Below are 21,943 nucleotides of genomic sequence, written 5' to 3'. Positions count from 1 at the left end.
TCCATGGCGGCCTCAGCAAACTGCCCTCAGTCAACCAGCTGGTGGGGCAGCAGCCCCAGCAAAACCACACTGCCCCCAACTCCTTAGCCCACATGGGTGAGTGTCTGTGCCTGTGTGTGTGTGAGTCAAATCAAATCAGATTTATAAAGTTCTCTATAGAACCTTTTCACAAATATGGCTGACGTACTTCTGCTTCGTCTTTGTTAATATTGCCAGCAAATGTTAAGAAGCTTTCTGTCTCCTCCGACTCTGTCTGTGATCACTTATTTTGGGTTTCAACATAATGTATAACACAATACAGGGGCTGTCACTGACATCTTTCTGTGTCTGTTGTCAGACGACTGCAAGACTATAAAAAGTGATTTGATCGAGAGTCACAAAATGCTAACAGAACAGAAATTACCGTTGGCATTGGTTAGCTAGTTAGTGATCACAGACAGAGTCGGAGGTGACAGAAAGTTGGCTTTTTAACATTGCTGGCAAGAGAGCCTATATATGCCGTTATACTGAGAATGCTTCTTGTGTTGTTTGGCTGCTGATTGCCTTATTGATCCCCCCCTCCCCTCTCCTTTCTCTCAGGTCCCAACATGCTCAACAGCCACCACATGCAGGCCAATGGTGATATGAATGGTGGCCACAGCAGTCAGCCTATAGTGTCTACTTCCCACTGCAGCCCGCCCCCTCCGTATAACCCTGACCCCAGCCTCGTCAGGTACCTCACCCTCCAATGACACTCCTTCTTTCTCCCCCTGTCAAAGACAATCAAAGATGCGGTCGTTGTGTTAAAAATGAATGGGTGCCGTGTTGGTGCCAGGTACTTTGTTCGGCCATGTTTGGTCAAATCGTTTTAGAAAAGTTCCCTTTTGAGGCAAAATTTGAATAAATGGAACTGTGTTATACAGTCAGAGTTTGATTTCAATATGGCTGCTGTGTAGAGGCTTTGCAGTTGCGTCATAAATCTCCTAGCAACCACGGCTGGCGCCATTATAGAAGTCCACTGGAGAATTGGCTGCCCTCAAATAATGTCTATAAATAACAACCAGGCAATAAGGCTAGACACCTGGAAAAGATTGTTGGGTCTAGGTCAGTTTGCATTCTGTACATTCTAAGTAAAAGTGAATAATCTGATAAGGCAGATTTGTTTCCAGATTTAGGCAGTGAAACAGAAGCTGCCAGCAGACTAATTTAGCTAAGCAAGTGATGTTAATGTTAACATGCGACTACTGCTTCTACTAGTGTGAACAACAGGACAGTGATAGTTAGCTGACTAGATACTATGGTTAGCTAGCTAACAAGCTGACATTATCTAAACACAAAATCAGTCAGATATATCAGTGGTGAAATGATCAGTTCCCAGTCAAAAGCAGCACAGAAATAAACCCTGCCTATTCACTCTGCTGATACGGCCAAGTCGCACATTTACAAACACTTCATTCACAGCTATTGCTGCCCAGGAGATGTGGACCTCCACTATGGCCGCCACAGGGTGTGTTATGTCACCTCTGTAGTTATAAACTGTCACAATTACAAAAAATCATCCACACAGTCATTTTGTATACAGCCATAAAATCCTTTGCCATGCACTGCTGATAATTTTGCTTCAAAGAAATTTCCATTGTTTGTTTTCTAAGTTCTATTTAATTTAAAACTTTTTCATATTTTTTTTTCTAAGATGTCAATGCAGTGGCATTAATACTGGGACTTTGCTTTTGCAATTTGAATAGTTTTGATACTGTAGGTTTTGTTCAGCTGTTTGGTTTTTAGATTTGTTCTGTTCATTGCACAGTTAAATTGTACAGCTAGCTTCTCTTTTGTTTATAATGTATGTTGCCAAAACTTTAACATTTCATGTATTTATAATAAAGGTTTTTCATCAAAGCAAGAGTGGCCTTATGAATCATTGATATAAATGCATGCTTATGATTGATGTGAATGATTTATGTATCAAGATGTTCATTTTCTGTACACTTGAGGCTAGACCTGTGCCCTAATTCTTTATAATATATTAAAATAACTAATAATAGCTTTAGTAGAACTAATCTGATGGTGATGGTGGGTTAATGAGAACTGTTAACATGCAACATAAATGACTTAGCATTTCTATTCAGTCCTGCCTCAAAGTAAATGCTGACTCTGATTTTCTGGTTAGGACATCCTCTAATCTGATCAGGCACACACTGTACTTTAAATCAATCAGCGTTAATGACATTGATTTTTGCGTCTTAATCCTCCACCTTTCAGCTGTGTAGCTGTGGTCTAAGCAGCCCTGCTTTTCTCCCCATACAGTTTTCTAACCAGTGTGGGCTGTCAGAACTGCATTGACTACTTCACCTCCCAAGGCCTCCAGACCATCTACCATCTGCAGACTCTCTCCATGGAGGTAACCGCTCCATCCTCGCACTCACCATCTCACAACGTATTTGGAAATGTAATATGACACTGACCACATGCTATTGATCTGTGAGTTGTTGCAAATGTGCCATTGGTTATGGTGGTTGTGTTTGAATCTTTGGATAGAGTTTCAGTGGCGAGACATTGATTTTCTCTTTTTTCTTTGTTGTTTGTCTCACTAATTACTCTAAAATCGTGTCTTCCTCTTTCTCCATTACTGTCTTTCCCTTTCCTCCCTCCTTCTTTCCCTCCTCCAACGCCTCACCTTGTACCTTCCCCAGGATCTAGGTGCGCTGAAGATCCCAGAGCAGTTCCGCCTGGCCATCTGGCGAGGTCTGCAGGACATGAAGCAAGGCGCTCCTCTCCCTCCGCATTCCACTACTCATCACCACGACTACCACGGCCAGCCGCTGCTTCGCTCCAGCAGCAACATGGCCGCCTCGGCTATGGCGGCCATCGGGGCCGCCGGCGGGGAGCTCCAACGACAGCGCGTCATGGAGGCCGTGCACTTCCGCGTGCGCCACACCATCACCATCCCCAACAGACCAGGCGTGGTCGGGACGTCGGGGATGGGAGCCGCCACTGACGAGTGGGCCGACTTCGGCTTCGACATGCCCGACTGCAAGGTGTCCCGCAGCAAGCACTCCATCAAGGAGGAGTTCATGGAAAGTGACATCCACTAAGAGGGAGGGAGAGAAGGAGAGTCATAGAAAATAGATCTTGGGACTGTTTGCCAATATTATTGTCACCATAAGCCTACTTATAAAGTAATACAATGCAGATAGGATCTTTAAATGTGTTTTTTAGGTGTTGCTGTCATATTTCAGTCAGTGATTTTGTAGAGAGCCATGGTCTTTCAAGTTCCCTGTTTTAATATGGGACATTTTCATTGTGTTAATGCACTTCCTATGTAGTCTTTATGTTGTGCTTGAACACTTGTTCTATCCAAGAGATTGAGCACGAGATGACAAAAGGACACTGTCTCAACTCTACAAATACCACTGGAAAATCTATACAGTGTGATCTGAACTATGCTTTTCAGACAACAGGACTCTCATAAGTGCATTGTGAGGATGAAGAACAACAGAAATTGTTCTGGAAAATGTTGTTTTTTTTTAAGTTGCACTGTGCAATAATACAAACATGACAGACTTTTCCTTGTCTTTTACACCTTCTATTGACATAGGCCGATATGGTGAGCACAAAGATTGTAGGGATAGACATATCACCATTTGGCAAACTGATAGTTGCCATTTTCTGTTTTGAATACACAGTGAATGGAGGGGACACAAAATTAGTTCTCAGTTGACTTATTTATTGTTTTCCTTCAGTTGTACAAATGTATATATCTTGTAAATGTTTTGTATTAGATATGTGGTTGAAAAAATGTATTTTGACTCCAAATGGTGTAGCCCCTGTTTGAACCACATGTATAGACTTCAAACTCACAGCAGCAAGAAGACATAGTTATGTATATGCTGTAATAGCTTTGATAACTTAATGACTCTAAACACTCTAGTTCAGTATACCCCTATCTTATCAATGTAAAACAAATCTTGTTAAGTGGACTACTGTATTAATAGTGTGTATTCATGAGAACTAAGAAAAATCAAAGTCATCACAAAATATAAAAAATCAGACATTGCCTCCATAACAGATTTTTTTCATAGTTGTAGGAAATAGGCTACTATGTTGTTTCTTGTGCAAACACATCAGCATTGGAAACCATTGTGAAACAAAATAACAAAAACAGTATTATATCTTTACAGTGGGGATTTAATCAGAATTGTAAATCATAAATTCAGTGATAAATTCATCCCTGTGTACCAAGACACTTGGCAAGACAGTTAGTAGCCTTCTCTGTGTATTTTGAAAGGCCTTGCAGGGCAAGGTCCTCACATATTGATTATAGCTAGCTGTGTACCTATGTATCTTCATGGCACTTGTTTGTGGTTATTGATTAACATGTTCGATAGCAACATTCCAGTTTTTCTAGCTTTCCATCCAACATGTTTAATCATGGTGCGATAGTAGTAATGCTGTAAAGTTGATCTGTATGACTAGTTCTTGACTTTGTGACTGTAACTCGGACCTGTCTTGCAGTCATTTCTTTACAAAAGCACTCTTTGTCAGTGCAGGAGCAAAACTATGTTTTGTTTTTTCATCAAAAAAAGTTTTGATAATGACCATTATTGATCTGGCGTCCATAAATGAAATTGTTTGGTGTGTTTATTTATCTTTCGTTTGAACGCACGCAGGCATGCACACACACATACACACACACACACACACACACACACACACACACACAGACAGCCAACTGGTCACAGAATGAGCACTTTAATGCTTTAAAAGGAACATGATTTTAGGTTAGGCTATTTGTGCTTATGATCAGTATTATGCTTTATCACTATGTAAATGATAGATTTCCTTTCGTTTTGATATTTCTGGTGAGATTTTTTGTGTTTGTTTTTTAAACATTGCTAAGAGATGTACCAGTGTAACTATTGATGTTTGTCAATGTTAGTTTCTGAGGTTAAGTACAGTGTTTTTTTTTCTTATAAATCATGGATATTAAAATGTTTGCATTTCTTTGATTTCCCTCTTATCAAAGTCGAAAGAGAAACTTTAATTGCTGGTCTAGTTAGACCCTTTACTGGAATGGACTATAAGTGAATTGTCTACAATATCAATCTAGCCAAATTTGATATAGTTATGATTTAACCGTTAATGATTGTATTGTATTAATCGAGTAGGTCGGCAAGTGTGCGTTCCTGTGTTCATGGTTTTCGGTGCTCTACTATCTTGCCTGCCGTATGTTCGAGTCCTCGCGGAAATACTGACGTGTTCACACTAGCCTGCACGAGAAGTAGCTAGTTAGCTAGCTAGGTAGAGCCGGGCAGTGACACAGCGGCCGCATCAGGTAAGAAAGGACTGTCATTGAGCTTTTCATCTCTGATTGCAAACACAAATAATTGACGCAGACAGCTAGTGAAATCAGGAAACAAAAATCAAAACTGTTGTATCATTCAATGGATAACTGTGGCTACCATAGGATTGTGTGATTTCTAATTGGGCTAGCTCGCTAGCTATGAGTCCGTTGCTAGCGAAGTGCCGTATCTCCGGAAGTGAGTTGTCAAATGTACCAACTCCTTGCTGGTAGTTGTAGTTCAACATTCCCCTGGTGCGCGTTTTTTCTCGATGGGGACGGAGGGGTAATAGACTACAAAGGTGTTGTTTCAAGTTTAAGGCATAACACTTGGGAGTTGTGGGAAGTGTAGTGACATATTTTTCATTACACGACCGATACGGGTGAACTGTAGCTGTTCTAAAACTACATAACCCATAGAGCGAGAATTTGGGGGAAGGGGCAAATTATATTTAGATGGCTAGTTAGCTATTTCTTGGGCTAGTTTGTTAGCCAACGTTTGTAATTTAGAATAACATTACTGATGAAACGTAACTTCCAGCTGAACAATATCAGTGCGTTATTTATTGAGTTGTTGTGATACGATGTGCCGGAGAGGCTAGATGGCTAAATATGACTTGTGAGCTTGGTTGCTAGTTGGCTTAGCTAGCTAGCTAGTTAGGCAGCTAGCTAACCACGAACAACTCTTCACGGTCTCACTTTGGTTTTCTACAGGATCATAAATGAATCATCGATGTACAATACTCACCACAGCAACACAGTGTAGCTACCAATCAAATTCCTGCAACGCGGCACTAAACTACAAGGCAAAGGTGGGCAACTACCTAGTAATTTCATCATCCCAAAGGTTTGATAGCTAACCACTACAGCACTAGCAAGTCATTGGTTAGCAATTCAGATATGTCATAGGTAGTAATACCAGTAAATGTCGCAATCTGATTAACGCTAGTTTCAACGGCATGTCTATATTGTTGATTCCTCACAGGGCTTTACTAGATCTTGTTCTTTTGGTAATTTCCCCCTGTGGCCAGTCCAGTCCCGACATGGATATCAATCTCAAAGGCTGACATCTGACCGTGCTATACACAGTGTCGAGGGATGTGTTGTTAACTAGTTTTATCTGCTGTTCTAAGTCAAGTTTTAGTACATGTAGGAAAGGAACCAGTCACTGAGTTTAATTTGTGTTAAGAACACACATCTACAAAGAATTGGAGCCATACAACTAGAAACAGCTGTGTCTTCTTCACCCTGTCTCCTCTCCCGAGGTACAGCCTGCACCGGTAGGGCTGGAGCTACTTTAAGCCCACAGGATACTCATTATTCTCATACTCATTATGATTCCCAAAGTTTTTTTTAGATCATTTTCATAAAAAATATAGGCTTTTATTTTCATATTTCTTATTGCTGGAGCAAAGCATTATGGCACTCATAATATATGAAGCTAAAGATTTTACATCTTGGTGAAATTACAGCATGGAATGATTCCTTTTAGGAGAGACTTGTTCATGTTCTATCACAGATCACAGGGAAATCTAATACTTAAATGGAATTGAATTACACCTCAATCTTTACTATTAAATTGGCTTATGACAACATTATTACAAGGATATACAACATAACCTTTTTTATTCAAAAGGAAAAGGACCAAAAAAGCAAATGAGCTGTGTGTTGACATATCTTTCTTGCCTCTGGACATTACCTAAGTAAGTTGGAAGCCGTTCCACCATCGGACAAACTTGTCAAACGTCTCAGCCTACCAGATACAATGTATTTAAGCCTGGGAGAAGCTAGCCAGTGTGTAGCTTACAGACTCTGTTTTAGCCAGACCAGAAGCCTTAAGTAGACTAGACCCATGCTAGAGAAGTGTTGCTAATGGAAATGTCTTTGTCTGTTTCTCTCCTCAGACAGAATGTCAGAAGGGGACAGTGTTGGGGAATCGATCCATGGGAAACCATCTGCAGTCGCTGCCTTTTTCACACGGCTCGGACAGGTAACTCGTCTACAACTGAGCTTAAGGCTCTCATCAGATCTTGTTAATTAGGGATGAAATGTTGTGATACTGGGTGTTGATATCGACATGATCTTGGCCTAAACACTGAATCATATCAGAAAATGTGAATAGTAGGAAACCGATCTGATCCCCTGACATGAATTGATTCAGCCTAAACCGTGCTGCTAACACAAGTTCAAAAATTCATATTTCCTGCTAAAACTGACATTGTGTAACAGACGTTAATTAAATTGGTGTTAGTAAAAGGCTTTACTTTGGCATAAATCAGTCATGTCATCGTCTGTATTTTTGAGAAATGTTTCTGTATTGGATTTTCTTCAGAACCAGTGTGTTTTGTACCTCTTATCACAGCGTGTCATAAAAATATCACACTCACAAACATAGGCCTAGGCTACATCATAGTAGACATAATTTATTTACACACAGGTAATGTTTGCCAAATATTTTAGTAGAATATAATGCTCCAGATAACTTGCAATGGTCTGTGTGTTTAGTTCTGATGGACGTGTTTTGCCAGCGTCGCAGACCAGCAGCACAGTGGAGAAATACACTCCAGTGTAATACTTACTGTGGTTTCAGTTTCCTACCTCCAATCGCATTTCCTTTATTCTTTTTTTGTTGTTGACATAATTAAATATATTTGGAATTGGCAGATACCTAAAGCTTTGTATTCAGTATTGGTAATCAGCACTGAAAAGGTGGTATCAGTGCATCCCGGCTACAGATGCGGAAGTGCACATCAGATCTTCAAAATGTTAGGTTCAGCCAGGCATGAAAAGACAGGGATGAATTTGTCATGATTGAGAACCAAGTAAGATCTTTGTAGATGAAAATGGGAATTTAGAATATTAATTTAAAGGAATAGTTCACCCAAAAACGAAAAATTCTGTCATCATCTACTCACCCTCATGCCAAATGAAACACAGGTGAAATTTGTTAGTCCATATAACACACAGGGAGGCTGCCGGCACAACTTGGTAGCAGCCATCTCCAAAACAACTGAAGTCAATGGGGACCTGTTCTTTAGAGCTCCAAAACAAAAACAGCCAAACAATCACACTGTGAATAGAAAGACCTATACACCATTATTTGTTGCAAATCAATGAGCTGTAGTTAAGATTTCCACTAAATTGTGGTGTAAATATACTGTAGGTCTTTTTGGAACTCTGAAGAACTGGTCCTCACTGACTTAAGTTGTTTTGGAGAAGGCTGCTATGGAGTTGTGCTGGCAGCCTCCCTGTGTGTTATATGGACAAACTTCACCTGTGTTTCAACTGGCATGAGGGTGAGGAGATGATGACAGAATTTTCATTTTTGGGTGAACTATTCCTTTAAGAAGAACGTATGACAAGGATAGTCATCAGATAGTCATCTCCTCAAAGTGAAAGAGAAAGAGAAACCCTATTGTAATGTTTTTTCTAACCTTATCTGTTCATAGTTTTAAAAAAAAAAACCTGTTCATAGTTGATCTTCTCTACCACAGATGGTTGCATTTTGTTTAGTTTGTGTCTTTGCTCTCCCAGATCTATCAGTCATGGCTAGACAAGTCAACACCGTTCTATGCAGTGCGATGGGCAGCCACTCTACTACTTACTGCTGTCTACATGATCAGAGTGTACATATTACAGGTAATTACAGCACCTCTTTGCCTGTTACTAACATTTAAAGGAATGCAATGATCTTGAGGAAAGGAACCCTTCAATCAAACTATGGGACAGTAAGTTGGGGAACAGTTTCACCTCTGCATGTCTAGTGTTGACTGCGGTATAGAGCACATGCTAATGCTTCTTAGAAGGGATGTAACGAAAGTTTGTGACACAAAATTTTGTGGGAAAAAAATTGATGATATGCATTGTGGAGTTGATAAAACGTTCACCGTTTCGACTGTGGTCTAATATCTAAGAAAAGTTGTTAAGAATGGTCTTTTCAGTTTTGCATACCACACTGGAGAGCACAAGGCTAGCACGTTTTAGCTTGGGGCAAGTTTTAGCTTGAGGACTCTCACTCTAAGTCTGCTGTGTGGCAGCATTTTGGGCTTCAAACTGAGGAAAACAGCAACAAGACAAGACTGTTTGCAAGTATTGTGAGAGAGTCTTGTCTAATAGGTAACATTAGCAACATGCTGCACCCAGTCGCCGACATGCGGTTAAATGTTGTGTTTTGAGTTTCACAGGTAGTAAAAACATAAAAACATAGCTGTTTTTCTTAAAAATGTCTTAAAAAGTTTAGAATTTATCTTAGTCACCCTATTAATGGATTGTAATTTTGTTTCTGTTTTCCCTTCAATCCCTTCCCTCCCTTTCAAGGATTTTTCAGTCGTAATTGACTTTCAGATCATCATTTCAGATTTTGCTAAAATATTGTGACAATATCAAACCATGATCCAGTATTGTTTATCAAACCGAACCATTAGCAGAACGTATCGTTACAGTCCCACTTCTTAGATGATGCTAAGCTAGCTTGTATTGACCACTAAGCAGAGTGTGTCAATGCATTAGCGTGAACTGTAGCAAACTAAATAAATTCTTGACACCCATAGGCGAAACTGCTCCCAATCTTCTTGTTGCATAACAGTAAGTTGATGAAGGAAAGTTGGCGTATTCCTTTGTGTTTTCTTATTTACAGTGTAGTATGCACTGTAAATAAGTACTGCAGTATGCTCTTGGGCAAGCATTGTGTCATATTAGGGCGTTCTCTTTGATAGCAAAGAATAACACCGTGTGAATGATTGTATGGTTTGGTTTTTGTTTGCTTTTAGACTTTAGTCGACTTGTCTGTTCTGATTCCATGACAATATGTTTGCTCTTTACCATGTGTATATGTGAATTTTACTAAGGAATGTACAGTACTGTGCAAAAGTCTTAGGCACCCTAGATTTTTTTATATAAATTTCTTAGAAGTCTTAGATGTGTATTTGTTTTCTGCATTAGTGTGTCAGTAGACTGCTGTTTATTGTAAATTTTTGATATTCAGAAACTTTTCATTTCATTAGTTTTGAAAGCATCTTCGCTTTATGGATACCTTTGACATATGCCTAAGACTTTTGCGCAGTACTGTACATTTTTGTGAGTATTGGCTGCCTGTAATGCCTGTTAATATGGTTATGCTCCTTATGCTGCTTTTCAGGGTTGGTATATAGTAACATATGCTTTGGGAATCTACCACCTCAACCTGTTCATCGCTTTTCTATCACCGAAAGTGGATCCTTCACTGCTTGACGAAGGCAAGTTGACTCAACAAAATCAGATCAGTCTTTTGTGATGTGGTCATGTATAGCTGACAGTGGGCTACTTTTGGCAGTGATATCTGCTCTTACATTCAGGCTGCCATTTACTTGACAAGTTGTATTAATGTTAGATGTCAATTCCATACAATGTCAGGAAAATCAGATGTTGCTAATGATGCATTACACATACATGACGCAGGCATGCATCAGGTTGTTATTCTGAAAGTTTGTTCACAGTAAGTAATCATCAGAAAAACATAATACTGTTATTTATACATTTGAGGCTTGAGTTGAAATTCACTTCAAACCATTTTTGTGCTGGAAACATTAGTGGATGGAGATGGATACATTAAAAATAAATTCACCTTAAATCAATAATCCACGACATTTTAATGTAAATAAATGTCCATTTTACTACTCTCTATTGCCAGCACAGGAAGTGATGCGTTTTACATTTGAGGCAGCAACAACAGCAGTTTGTTTGTTATAAATAGACAAATAGGAAATTGAGTCTAGAAAAACATAAAACATGAATTAGTATTTTCTATTAAACATACATTTTTTTGCCTTATGCTGAATTGCGACTGATGTTCATAGTTGATCCAGCTTTTTATTAACCACTACATCACTGTGTGTAACCTGTCTCACCTGCAGATGAGGGCCCATCCCTCCCTACCAAGCAGAACGAGGAGTTCCGCCCTTTCATCAGGAGGTTGCCTGAATTCAAATTCTGGTGAGAGCCCACCTCATGGCCTGGCCATCCGTCGCTCTCATCCACACAGCGATTGCAAATTATCTTCTTTCAAATGACCTGTGTGGTCCCAGGTTGAGTCATGCGGCACTCATTTGTAAGAGGAGGTAGCAATTTAGCATAAACCAAAGATACTGGGTTGAGCCATTATAATTAGTTTGTGTGTGACCCTATGACCCTACAAACTATATAATCTTTGTTTGCTGAGATCCACCCCACCCCCCCTCTCTGGCGTAACCTTACTCTGAAGGGCCGCCCGACTGTTATTAGTCTTCTAAAAGTGCGGCTTAGCGAACCTGCATTGGGACAGCAGGAGTTCATATTGTTCAAAAGCCTTGAGCGGTTAGTTTTAAGAATTTGAAAAATTGGTATCAAAGCAAAACGCTATTAAACTATTTTAAGGTATGTGTCAAGGCAACCTTTCTTTGTGTTCTACTATTGGCAATTTGTTTTAACCTCACATGACCTTGCGTGTGTGTGTGTGTATGCAAACCCTCTGTCCACTTGTGTATTAAAGCAGGAAGAGTGGAAAGTGGTTTTGCATCAGTCAACTTACAATTTGCACTTGCCTGGCGTGTGAATAGATAACCTTTGGTTCCTCTTTCCATGTATGTTTTAACACTTAACCTAAGTTATTGTGGCCAGGGGAGTGGAGTAATTTTTCCCAAAATGTGAATATCCTATATTGTCTAGACCCGTATAATCTATCCAGTTAACAGCTGTGAGTAAGAATTTAGGACATTGTTGATGCATGCTGCCTCAGTGGGATCATTATGGTAATACATTGTTTTAATTGTGTTTAATTGTGGGGGGTTTTTTCATCTTGCCAGGCATTCGGCAACAAAAGGCATCGTCATCGCCATGATTTGCACATTCTTTGAAGCCTTCAACGTGCCAGTGTTCTGGCCTATACTTGTAATGTACTTCATCATGCTCTTCTGCATCACCATGAAGAGGCAGATCAAGGTAAAAAAAAAGCTGGGCTCAGCCAGGCCATAATTCAGTTGTTGCAGTTCATCAAAAAATTGTGCTGTGGAAGAGGCGTCTGTGCATGTTGTGAGCGCAAAAGCAAACATGTCCACATGCACTGCATTTATTCTCATGCCTGAGTATTCTCAATTCCTTTGAAAGCACCTGATATAGCCAGTAGGGCTGTACTTGGAGTACTTCATGTACTCTATGGTTTAAATTGGTGAAAATGTTTGAGCTTAATGATAACAGTAGCTAATTCTCCTTTCTTCTCTTCCCCTCATCTCTAGCATATGATCAAGTACAGATACCTACCCTTCACACATGGGAAGAGGACTTACAAAGGCAAGGAAGACACAGCGAAACCTTTTGCTAGTTAAAAACTCCCACTTTCCCTTCCCCTCCTTCACGTTTGAAATTAAAATTTATCAAAATAACAAAAAGATTAAGTGAGGAGTGACAAGGGTCAGTGATTTTTTTGTTTTGTTTTTTTTGAGGGGGACAATTAAAAAAAAAAAAGAAAAAAAAAAAAGAATTTTGATCCATGGTTGACGGTGTTGGATGAGGATAGGTGTGGCACGGATCAAATTAGCCTGGAAACGTTGCCTTTGTCTATTAAGGGGTATGGGAATTTCTGTTGAGGACCTTGATCCTCATTTTGGGATTGGTCTGCATTTGTTCAGTAGTAGGTGAGACACAGTGCTACCTTTTGCCTTTTTAACCCCATGGGGTAAGTATAACGTCACCAGGAAGGAATCACACTGAAAGGAATTGCAGTGAAATTCATTTGTGGATTTTTTTTTTTTTCCCAATGATGGTGATTCCAGTAGATCTCCGTCTCCCAAGTGAAACAAATCTGCCAACTTTTGATTAAGACCTTGATACCTACTCATTTGTAACAAGTTCTATATGGAATGTCAGTAGTATTAGAGCAAAAATAAATAACATGATTAGATGTAAAAGTTGAAATCTGAAGGAAATGGTTTTCAAGTTGAATCATTTTGTCTCTTGTGATAAAAGTGTACTACTGCTCTGGCTTCAGAGGGTCCCATCCAGTTGTCCTCTATACTAGATGCAGACATTTGTTTAGAAATTAGTTACATTTCACTTGAATATGCATTCATTACACACCTAAGATACCTATCATAACTCTTATCTATTCTTGACAAATTGATGGCATTTTATTAAAATAAACACACTCGGCACACACATAGTTTTCTTAATTGGTGATTAACTTGAATTGGCTACTAATGCAATTCTTATCTGATTCTCGCTGGCATAGCCAATGTAGGAAGTACCAATATAGATTTTTGTTGACTTTATGTTATGTTTTTCATTTTCCCACCACACCATGGGATGCATAATTCAAGTTGAGTGTCACTAACCCCCAACCCATTTAGTCTCCCGTAGCCCTTAGTCCACCTTTATCTCAGTTCTCTGAGTTCTTGCGCCTTGTAGGATTTAACAGATGAGCTACTGTGTCATTTAGCACTCCTGGAAAACCAATTCTGTAACCATTTACGCAGGTATTTTGCTTGATATGGCAAGGCAATGAAGTTGCTGTACCTGGGCGTTTTACACAATTCTGTTACTCTTTTAGTCAAAACACACACTACCTACAAAGTGTGCTACCAGTATTTTCCGTCAACCAAGCCCAAGTCATAGTAAATTTAAACCTGAGATACTAATCAAGCAATTACATGTTCTCCCCCGAAGACCCTTGCTCTTTGAAACATTGAGCCAGCTGTGTTTCAAAGCTCGGGGTTCATTCCATTTATGTAGACTAGCTGGTGTACTCCCTTTATATTGTGTTTAGTTTAAAAGATTTATGGTAAATATCTAATCATTCCAAGCAAAAATATTGTTCTCTTTCTTTCTTTTTCAGAGGAAACATAAGAACATTGAGATTGAGAGCTTTTATTAAAACAAATGGATGAAGGGGGTGACGATCACACTTTTTTTTTTCTCTAACCCTAAGATTTTTTTTTTGCCATTTTTATCAGTATGCTGGGGATCTTATAAGTGTTTGCAGTAGTATTTTTGGTACCCAGAGACTTTTTTTTTTTTTTTTTTTTGTAAACCTTGATCAGCACTGTAGTGAGGGATCAAAACATTTTTTCCTGTAAAAAGTCAATGTTTCAAAGGGTTGTCTGGAGGATTTGTATATATATATTTTAAAATATGAAATTGTTTTGAGATTATTTTTCTTTTCTTTTTTTTTTTTTCTTCCAACCACCATACTGTTTCCAAGTGTTCAAATCCATCATGTCAGTTGAAATTGATGAAAAGCAGAACTGGTTAATTGGGTTCTATTTGATTAATTAAATATGTTTCTCATGGATTGCATGTTATTGTTTTCTTGTGCTACAGTTATAAACAAAAACTTGATTTTAATAACTTAAGTGTAATTTTTTCACTCCAAATGCTATTAAAGAGGCTGTGTCCCTTCAAACAATATGTAGGTGTCTCAGCTTCATATTTTTAGGCCTTTTATGGAGGAGAGATAAAGGAGAAATAAAACCCACCATAGATCTGCACATTTTCAGCAATGATTATAAATACAACAAATAAAGCAAAGTGCAATAAATACACATAGGTTCACAGAACTACATACCTGCATGCATCCAACATGCACCATAGTAAGGGGTGCTAACATTACCTTTTCATTTTAACATCTAACTTTGCATTTTGCTAAGTTGTTCTTCACCAGGCACTTGTCAGGGAAATGGGTATAACTTTGTCTTAAAGACTGCCCAAAAATAATTTGTTAGCACTGTTGGCATTACTCCAACCAAAAGCTACTATGGAGGAAAGTATGCTAAACAGTGCAAATGTTCTACCAAAGAGAAATAGTTCCTCCATGGTATTTTTCTCAAAATATGAAAAGGTGTCTTCCTATCTTTCAAAAATTAAAGTGTAAAATGCATCTGGCACTTTGGCCAAAGGAAGAAGCTTGCCTACCACAACTGAACCTCCAGGATTACCCAATTAATGAATATTACAGGAATTTGTTTGACCATAACTATGATTGTTTAACCCTGTGTCCAGTTTTTGCATACTGATTTGTGAATTTCCTACCAACGATTAGCCACCATGTAGTTATGATATCCTCAATAAGTCATGCATACCTAAGTCCATGGAAATGAGCGCTGGGTGTGTGCCATCGCCATGTGCCATGTCAGAACTTATTAAAGGCAGAAGCAGATCCCATTAGAGTTCACATCAGATTGGTGAAAGGTAAACAAGACAATGAAGCGTTTCCTTGCCTCTCTGTGTCTACTGGGATTTCTTCTGCTTGCCGTGCCTCAATGCACTCTTCCAGCCTCAGAGTTTCATCTACAAGGAGATTATTTGCTCGGTGGACTTTTTGATGTTCATCATGCCGTCGGCTCAGTTGTTCATGTCAGACCGGAAGCTATTGACTGCTCCAGGTGAGCATTATATCAGTCTTGCCTCAAACTTGAGCTACAGTTCAGTGGCACATTTTCACCTCACTCTATTCAATTAATACATTTTTATATTGTCAAAGTTGCTGTATAAAGTTAACTGCATAAATGGATGATAAATGGACTTTACATCCGAACTTGGGAAGGGGTCACAAGATTGATAGTATTTGTTGTGGTCCATTTACAACTGAAGCTTCTTTGCAAATGGTAATACCTGAAGCAGTGCACTGAGGCTGCAAAGCACTTGTAATTAAATAGTTTTAAGCCACAGTGAAAACGCAGTGGAAGTGAAGCATGAAAATTTAAAGGTTAATGCTTATTATAAAATCCACTCTCCTGCTCTCCCGTCTCTCTCTGTCCACAGTCAACAGTTCACTCTGCCAAGTTATCGGATGTTTCAGGTGATGAGGTTCTCCATAGAGGAAATCAATAACTCTACCAGCCTCCTGCCAAACATATCACTTGGGTATGAGATATTTGACCACTGCTCAGATACTCTCAATTTCCCAGGTGTTTTTAAGCTCATCTCGGTCAACGGCTCGATCCGAGAAGGAAACAATTATATGTCCAAAGTGATGGCAGTGATCGGTCCTTTTGGAAGCACTGAGACCCTGACTGTGGCCCCGTTCTTCATGATGAATCTCATCCCCATGGTAGATTTGTCAACCTTTTTTTTTATTTTATTGTATATTTCTAAATGCAGACCCAGTGAGAAAATTGTGATTTTGGTAATATCTGGAGAGTTTCTGACTCAAATGCCCTTTTCAGGCCTTAAGAAGTCACAAATTCAAAATCATGAGTGCCAAGATCTGAAGGCAGCCAATCTCTATCGCTTTAATATTCAAGTTATCTCTAACATCATGATACAAATTATCAATGCTGCGCTTCGTGGTGACATTTTCATCTGACAGTTACATAAAATGTCATTGTCTGATTTTATTGTAGTCTTCTGACATCTTCACATTATGTCACAGATTATTTGTTTTTATAATGACATTGGTAGAGGAAAACAATGATTTAGAACAAATTTAGATAAGAATAGGTGAGAATGGGTGAGGATTTGGGAGAATTTCTGTTGATGAAGTTTGAGTTTCTGTGGGTGGTGCACTAACTACGCAGTTCTTCTTCTATTTATTCCAAATAACAAGCTGCCAAAGCCATATAACATATAATTTCCTGTTTGCCAGAAGAAAAAAAGCTTTCATGAACTGGGTATAGGTTGGATTACTATTGTGTTATATCAAATGGCAATAGAGAGTAGCAAAACAAACATATTTATATGACAATGTCATTATTATTGTTATTGTTTATATTGTAATGTTATTACTTTGATATATTGCTAACCTCGCCTTTAACTATAACTTGAGTATTTTATTGTCACTTAAAATGATAAAACTTGATCTATCACTCTTTTGACAGGTAAATTATGGATCTGCAAGTTCTGTCCTTTCAGAAAAACAGAGATTTCCTTCTTTCCTACGAACAGTACATCCCAATAAAGACATCATACAGGTGATTATTCACCTCATGCAGTACTTCAACTGGCGCTGGGTCGCTTTCCTCAAAAGCAGCGATGCTTACAGCACAGATGGCCTGGAATTGTTCAAAAAACTAATTAAGGGCACAGAGATCTGCTTGGCCTACACCGAAGAACTCCAACTCAATACAAATTACTCAAGAATGTACAAGGAAATAGAGGCACAGAAAATATCTACCATTATTATTTTTGCCCTTAAAAAGCACGTCGAGCCTGCCATTGAGTCAGCAATACAGTTTAATGTCACCAACAAGGTGTGGATAGCAGGGGATACATGGTCCTTAAACAAGAAGCTCCCCAAGTTGAAAGGAATCCAAAATATTGGAACTATACTTGGGGTTTCTGAGACTGTAGTGGCGATACCTGGTTTCCATGATTTTATCTATTCTTCCAAAGACCAGAAGCATTGTGAAAATGCAGGACAAGAGACGTTTTGTAATCAAGTTTGCAACTGCAGTAGCCTCAATCCAGAAGAGGTCATTGCTGAGAACCCATCTTATTCCTTTCCCATTTACTCTGCGGCCTATGCCATCGCTCATGCCATACACAATGTGTTGAAATGTGGAGTTGGCAAATGCCGTAACAATATCACAGTGTACCCGTACATGGTAAGTACAACTAATTTGAGAATCTATTTCATTTATTTAACTATCTGAGTTTTGGTTAGATTCATATGTTCCTCAGCTTTGACTTGTAGATGGTTATATGCCTTTTTGAACTTTCGTAATCCATCACAACTCAAAAAACTGGTTTTGCTCCAGGGTTAACAACTATAGCAAATGTAAACAAACCTTTTACAGCCTCAGAATACAAACAAAACACAAAAGCAAATAGTTTTTCTGTCAAATACTACCTTGGAATCAAAAGCTCAGACAAGAAATTTAAGTTAAGATTCTTCAATCCAATACATCACTTTGTAAAAGTAGTGGGGTGACAGTGTTCCAACAGGGGGCGTCATACTGCAATTACTCCCTCAGGAATATTTGTATGGTTTAACAACTTGTTTAGTTAGCATCTCAAATGTCCACTGGGAACCAATGCAAGTATTATCATTTCAACTCTGTGTACCCTCTTTAGGTTCTAGAGGAGCTGAAGAAGTCAAACTTCACCCTTTTAAACCAGGTTATTCAGTTTGATGAAAATGGTGACCCCAAGCATGCGTCCTATTCTATAGTTTTCTGGAACCGCACAGGTGACGCAGAGGAGGTTGGCTTATATGAAAATCGTCCATCGGTCTACTTCTCTATCAACAACACCAAAATTCACTGGCACGCAAATGGAAAAGTGAGGAGTTTTTTTTCTCTGAATCATAATACTTTTATATATATTAAGACCCAGGAAAAACACAATATATATGATAATACATTCCTGTATATTATCAGGAAGATAAATAGATGGTGTCATTCATGCTAGCATGCTAGCTTCCCTAGTATTTGCCTGTACTCCTTACGGCACTTTGATTTGATTTGCTGCTACATCACTGTCTTGTACAGGTGCCTATTTCAGAGTGTTCTCCGGAATGTGATGCAGGATATAAAAAGAAGAAAGATGGAATCCATAAATGCTGCTTCCATTGTGAAATCTGTCTAAATGGAACTTATGAGAACCGCACAGGTAAAATAGCATGCATGAAAACAAGAAAAAGAGAGAAAAAGAGAACACCACTGTTTTTTTGCATGAGGAGGCGGTGTCATTAACACCACAGACTCTCAGCATGGTTTTCCACTGCTGAGATGATTTAATAGCCATTTCGAGCTGATTGAACACAGCCATAGGCTTTGTTTTCCACAGTGAGCACTGAATTTTTAATCTGACAAAAAAAGAAAAACTCAAAAGCTCACTAATTTATTGTAAATCTGGAGTTACTGTATATTCACAATATAATGCACAAGTGGCTTTGATCACAAACATTTTTAATCCCTGTTGTCGTGTTCTTTCTATTCAATAGTGATTTGCTGTGGTTTCAGGCTGGCAACCAGAAGCATATTACAGTGACAAATTATTTATTTCATTGAATATTCTGTCTAGAGTGATTTCTTTTTTTCTGAAAACCTGCTTGATTCTTCAGAAAAAGGAGTGACAGATCAGTGGGTTTAATTTCAGATGTGATCCTGTGTGGCTCAGTGGGTAGAACAACATGCAGTAGCACTACTGCTCGGGCTGGGGGATTGATTCACACTGATTAATCAGCAAAAGATGGCATCCAACTATATCAGTAATGGAACAATGGTTCTACTGTTTCTATTGGTTTTACTGTCATCTTCCCTCAACTTGATCCCTAACAATGAACCAATTTGTTCTCATCATGTGAGATGTTTTTGTCTTGTAACAACTACCTCTAAGGTGGTATCAAATATGTGTGTGTGTGTGTGTGTGTGTGTGTGTGTGTGTTTTCCCAAAATGCTACGTAAAACTTACCTAAGAGTAAACCTGCTGGCAACGAAAAGCTCATCACAGAACATATCACAGAACATATCACAGATGAAACATAAAACACTGCACCCTCAGTTATCTTATCTATTTTTTCTATGGCTATGCTTAAATTTACCCCCATTTGTCCCTCTCTCCTTTAAAATAGAGGATCCCTACCGGTGCATGCGCTGTCAGGAGACAGAGTGGTCTGTAGACGGAAGTACATCATGCACTCCGCGGTCAGTGGAGTACGTCCCGTTCACAGACGGAGTGGCTATATTGATCATGGTAGCGACTTGTGCCTTGGTGGGCCTCTCGCTAGCTATGGCCGTTCTCTTTGCCACTAACTACAACACACCTGTTGTCAAATCTGCTGGAGGGTCCATGTGCTTCCTCATTTTAGGCTGCCTAAGTGTGTGTAGTCTCAGCGTGTTCTTTTACTTTGGTAAGCCGACAGGTGCCTATTGTATCTTAAGGTATTTGCCATTTCTGTTGTTCTATACTCCCTGTCTAGCGTGCTTTGTGGTGCGCTCTTTTCAAATTGTTTGCATTTTCAAAATGGCCGCCAAGTTCCCCAAGCTCCACAGTTGGTGGATGAAATACAATGGACAGTGGGTGGTCATCACAGTGGCATTTTTTACCCAAGCATTGTTACTTACTATTGAGTATGCTTCTGGACCCCACAAGCCCTACAATGAAACATTTTGGTACGCAGACAAAATCATAATCAGCTGTGAGATCGGTAAATTCAAAGCGTTCACCATTTCCGTGCTTTTTCTTGGATTCTTGTGTTCCCTTTGCTTTGTGTTTTCCTACATGGGGAAAGACCTCCCAAAAAACTACAATGAGGCCAAAGCAATAACCTTCTGCCTCTTCCTGCTGAGCATCACCTGGATCATCTTTGCCACTGAATACATAATGTACCACGGCAAGTACATCCAAACTCTTAACGCTCTGGCAGTACTCTCCAGTCTCTACTCCGTCCTGCTCTGGTATTTTCTCCCAAAATGCTACATCATCATTTTTCAGCCCCACAAAAACACGCAGCAGTACTTCCAAGGTCTCATTCAGAGTTACACCAAAAACATTAGCAAGTAGCAGACAACTTACAGCAGCTATGGGTCTCTGCAGACAGAGAAACTGATGTGCTTCAGGCTTTTTTTTTCTCTTTCAATGCTGACAATTTTGCTTTATAAAATAAATTGTAGTCTAATTTTGCTGCAACAGTTTTGTTGTTTGTTTTTATGAGCGATGTATTAATAAGCAAAATCTTGAAATGAGCCGAAGCAGGATACAGCTACTCTAGAATCATTCCAACAACAGGCACACATGATTTCAGAGGTGGTCAGCAACCTCTCTTAGTCCAAAACAGAAACTCAGTCACAAAATTCCAGCTTTGAGCAAAATATGATTGGATGAAATGATATATTACTTCCCTCCTTTATGGCCTTGGTAGACAACCATTACACCACCTAACTACTACACACCAAAAACAAACAAAAAAAATCTCTTTGTCAGTTCTTATTCCAATACTTCTACTAACCTACTCATGTGTTGACAATAGATAAATATCACCAGCTCACAGAAATGTACTTATGCCTGAGCTGTTGTGTTAACTCTTGCACTCCTTGAATTCAGCGTGCATTTGACTCATCTGAACTTAGTTTTAAACACAAGTGCAGTCATAATGAGAAAATGTGTTTGTATTTTTGGTGACATAGGGATTTAAGCTTATTTTACTGTTACACTACACCTACATAAATGTTGTATAAAATTTCCAAGATTACACTAATAATGTTAATTTTGTTTTATAGTGGATATTAGCTTCTTATGAATGACTGTTGAGTTGACAGCCATGTAACAGCCGTGGTGAAACATGGAATGGGGAACAGCTGATGCTATTCAAATATCTGCGTACATCAGTTATATACAAAATAAATAAATAAAGACATGAAATGGGATCTGTGTGTGTTTTTCCTCTCCATTCAACAAACTTTTTGATGTCGCTGCAACAATGATCTCACCACATGATGGCACTATACCTCAGTTTAACACTATGTCTATCTATGTCTATGTCTCTTTCTAGTAACTAGTTACTACAGGCACTACTTAAATATAGTGGAGATTTGACTAAGTTCCCTAAAATGCAAATACTCAAGTAAAGTATCTCAAAACTATACTTAAGCGAAGTATGTGAGTAAAAATATCCATTCATTTTTCACCTATCCAGACTATCAATTTTCAAACCAGATTCTACAGAGCCTTTGAACA

At 38.9% G+C, this 21,943-nt stretch overlaps 3 protein-coding genes across 5 annotated transcripts; all 3 read left to right on the top strand.

The window, feature by feature from the left end:
- The first annotated feature begins 9 nt into the window (after nt 1–9).
- Nucleotides 10–4,862, top strand: LOC139666865 (tumor protein p73-like). Its single transcript, XM_071546205.1, has 4 exons — nt 10–96; nt 580–712; nt 2,287–2,380; nt 2,673–4,862. Exons 1-4 carry the CDS (start codon nt 93–95, stop codon nt 3,072–3,074), a joined length of 633 nt encoding a protein of 210 aa, XP_071402306.1. The 5' UTR covers nt 10–92; the 3' UTR covers nt 3,075–4,862.
- Nucleotides 4,863–5,252: 390 nt separating this feature from the next.
- rer1 (retention in endoplasmic reticulum sorting receptor 1) lies at nt 5,253–14,616 on the top strand. 3 transcript variants are annotated; one of them, XM_071546202.1, is made up of 8 exons: nt 5,253–5,314; nt 7,225–7,310; nt 8,855–8,959; nt 10,458–10,554; nt 11,212–11,290; nt 12,139–12,274; nt 12,568–12,622; nt 14,163–14,616. In XM_071546202.1, exons 2-8 carry the CDS (start codon nt 7,230–7,232, stop codon nt 14,171–14,173), a joined length of 564 nt encoding a protein of 187 aa, XP_071402303.1. In that variant the 5' UTR covers nt 5,253–5,314; nt 7,225–7,229; the 3' UTR covers nt 14,174–14,616. The 3 variants fall into 3 exon arrangements, with proteins under 3 accessions (XP_071402303.1, XP_071402301.1, XP_071402302.1); XM_071546201.1 differs by adding an exon at nt 6,035–6,132 and having other exon boundaries at nt 5,256–5,314; nt 12,568–14,616; XM_071546200.1 differs by having other exon boundaries at nt 12,568–14,616.
- Nucleotides 14,617–15,519: 903 nt separating this feature from the next.
- tas1r2.2 (taste receptor, type 1, member 2, tandem duplicate 2) lies at nt 15,520–21,586 on the top strand. The gene is made up of 6 exons (XM_071546204.1): nt 15,520–15,708; nt 16,088–16,376; nt 17,143–17,868; nt 18,338–18,544; nt 18,754–18,874; nt 19,839–21,586. Exons 1-6 carry the CDS (start codon nt 15,527–15,529, stop codon nt 20,768–20,770), a joined length of 2,457 nt encoding a protein of 818 aa, XP_071402305.1. The 5' UTR covers nt 15,520–15,526; the 3' UTR covers nt 20,771–21,586.
- The last annotated feature ends 357 nt before the right edge of the window (nt 21,587–21,943 follow it).

Source organism: Centroberyx affinis, unplaced genomic scaffold, assembly GCF_046629955.1.
Source record: "Centroberyx affinis isolate AG114_WGS23_722 - 3 ecotype Tasmania unplaced genomic scaffold, CSIRO-AGI_Caff_v1 ptg005173l_1, whole genome shotgun sequence".
Taxonomy (NCBI): Eukaryota; Metazoa; Chordata; class Actinopteri; order Beryciformes; family Berycidae; genus Centroberyx; species Centroberyx affinis.
This window is presented reverse-complemented; position numbering and strand designations above follow the sequence as displayed.

Coding starts and splice junctions, on each gene's coding strand:
- LOC139666865 (XM_071546205.1), top strand. Junction 713..2,286: donor CCTGACCCCAGCCTCGTCAG/GTACCTCACCCT, acceptor CTCCCCATACAG/TTTTCTAACCAGTGTGGGCT. Junction 2,381..2,672: donor TGCAGACTCTCTCCATGGAG/GTAACCGCTCCA, acceptor TACCTTCCCCAG/GATCTAGGTGCGCTGAAGAT.
- tas1r2.2 (XM_071546204.1), top strand. CDS start 15,527: ATGAAGCGTTTCCTTGCCTCTCTGTGTCTACTGGGATTTCTTCTGCTT. Junction 16,377..17,142: donor TGATGAATCTCATCCCCATG/GTAGATTTGTCA, acceptor CTCTTTTGACAG/GTAAATTATGGATCTGCAAG. Junction 17,869..18,337: donor TCACAGTGTACCCGTACATG/GTAAGTACAACT, acceptor TACCCTCTTTAG/GTTCTAGAGGAGCTGAAGAA.
- rer1 (XM_071546200.1), top strand. CDS start 7,230: ATGTCAGAAGGGGACAGTGTTGGGGAATCGATCCATGGGAAACCATCT. Junction 8,960..10,457: donor TCAGAGTGTACATATTACAG/GTAATTACAGCA, acceptor GCTGCTTTTCAG/GGTTGGTATATAGTAACATA. Junction 12,275..12,567: donor CCATGAAGAGGCAGATCAAG/GTAAAAAAAAAG, acceptor CCTCATCTCTAG/CATATGATCAAGTACAGATA.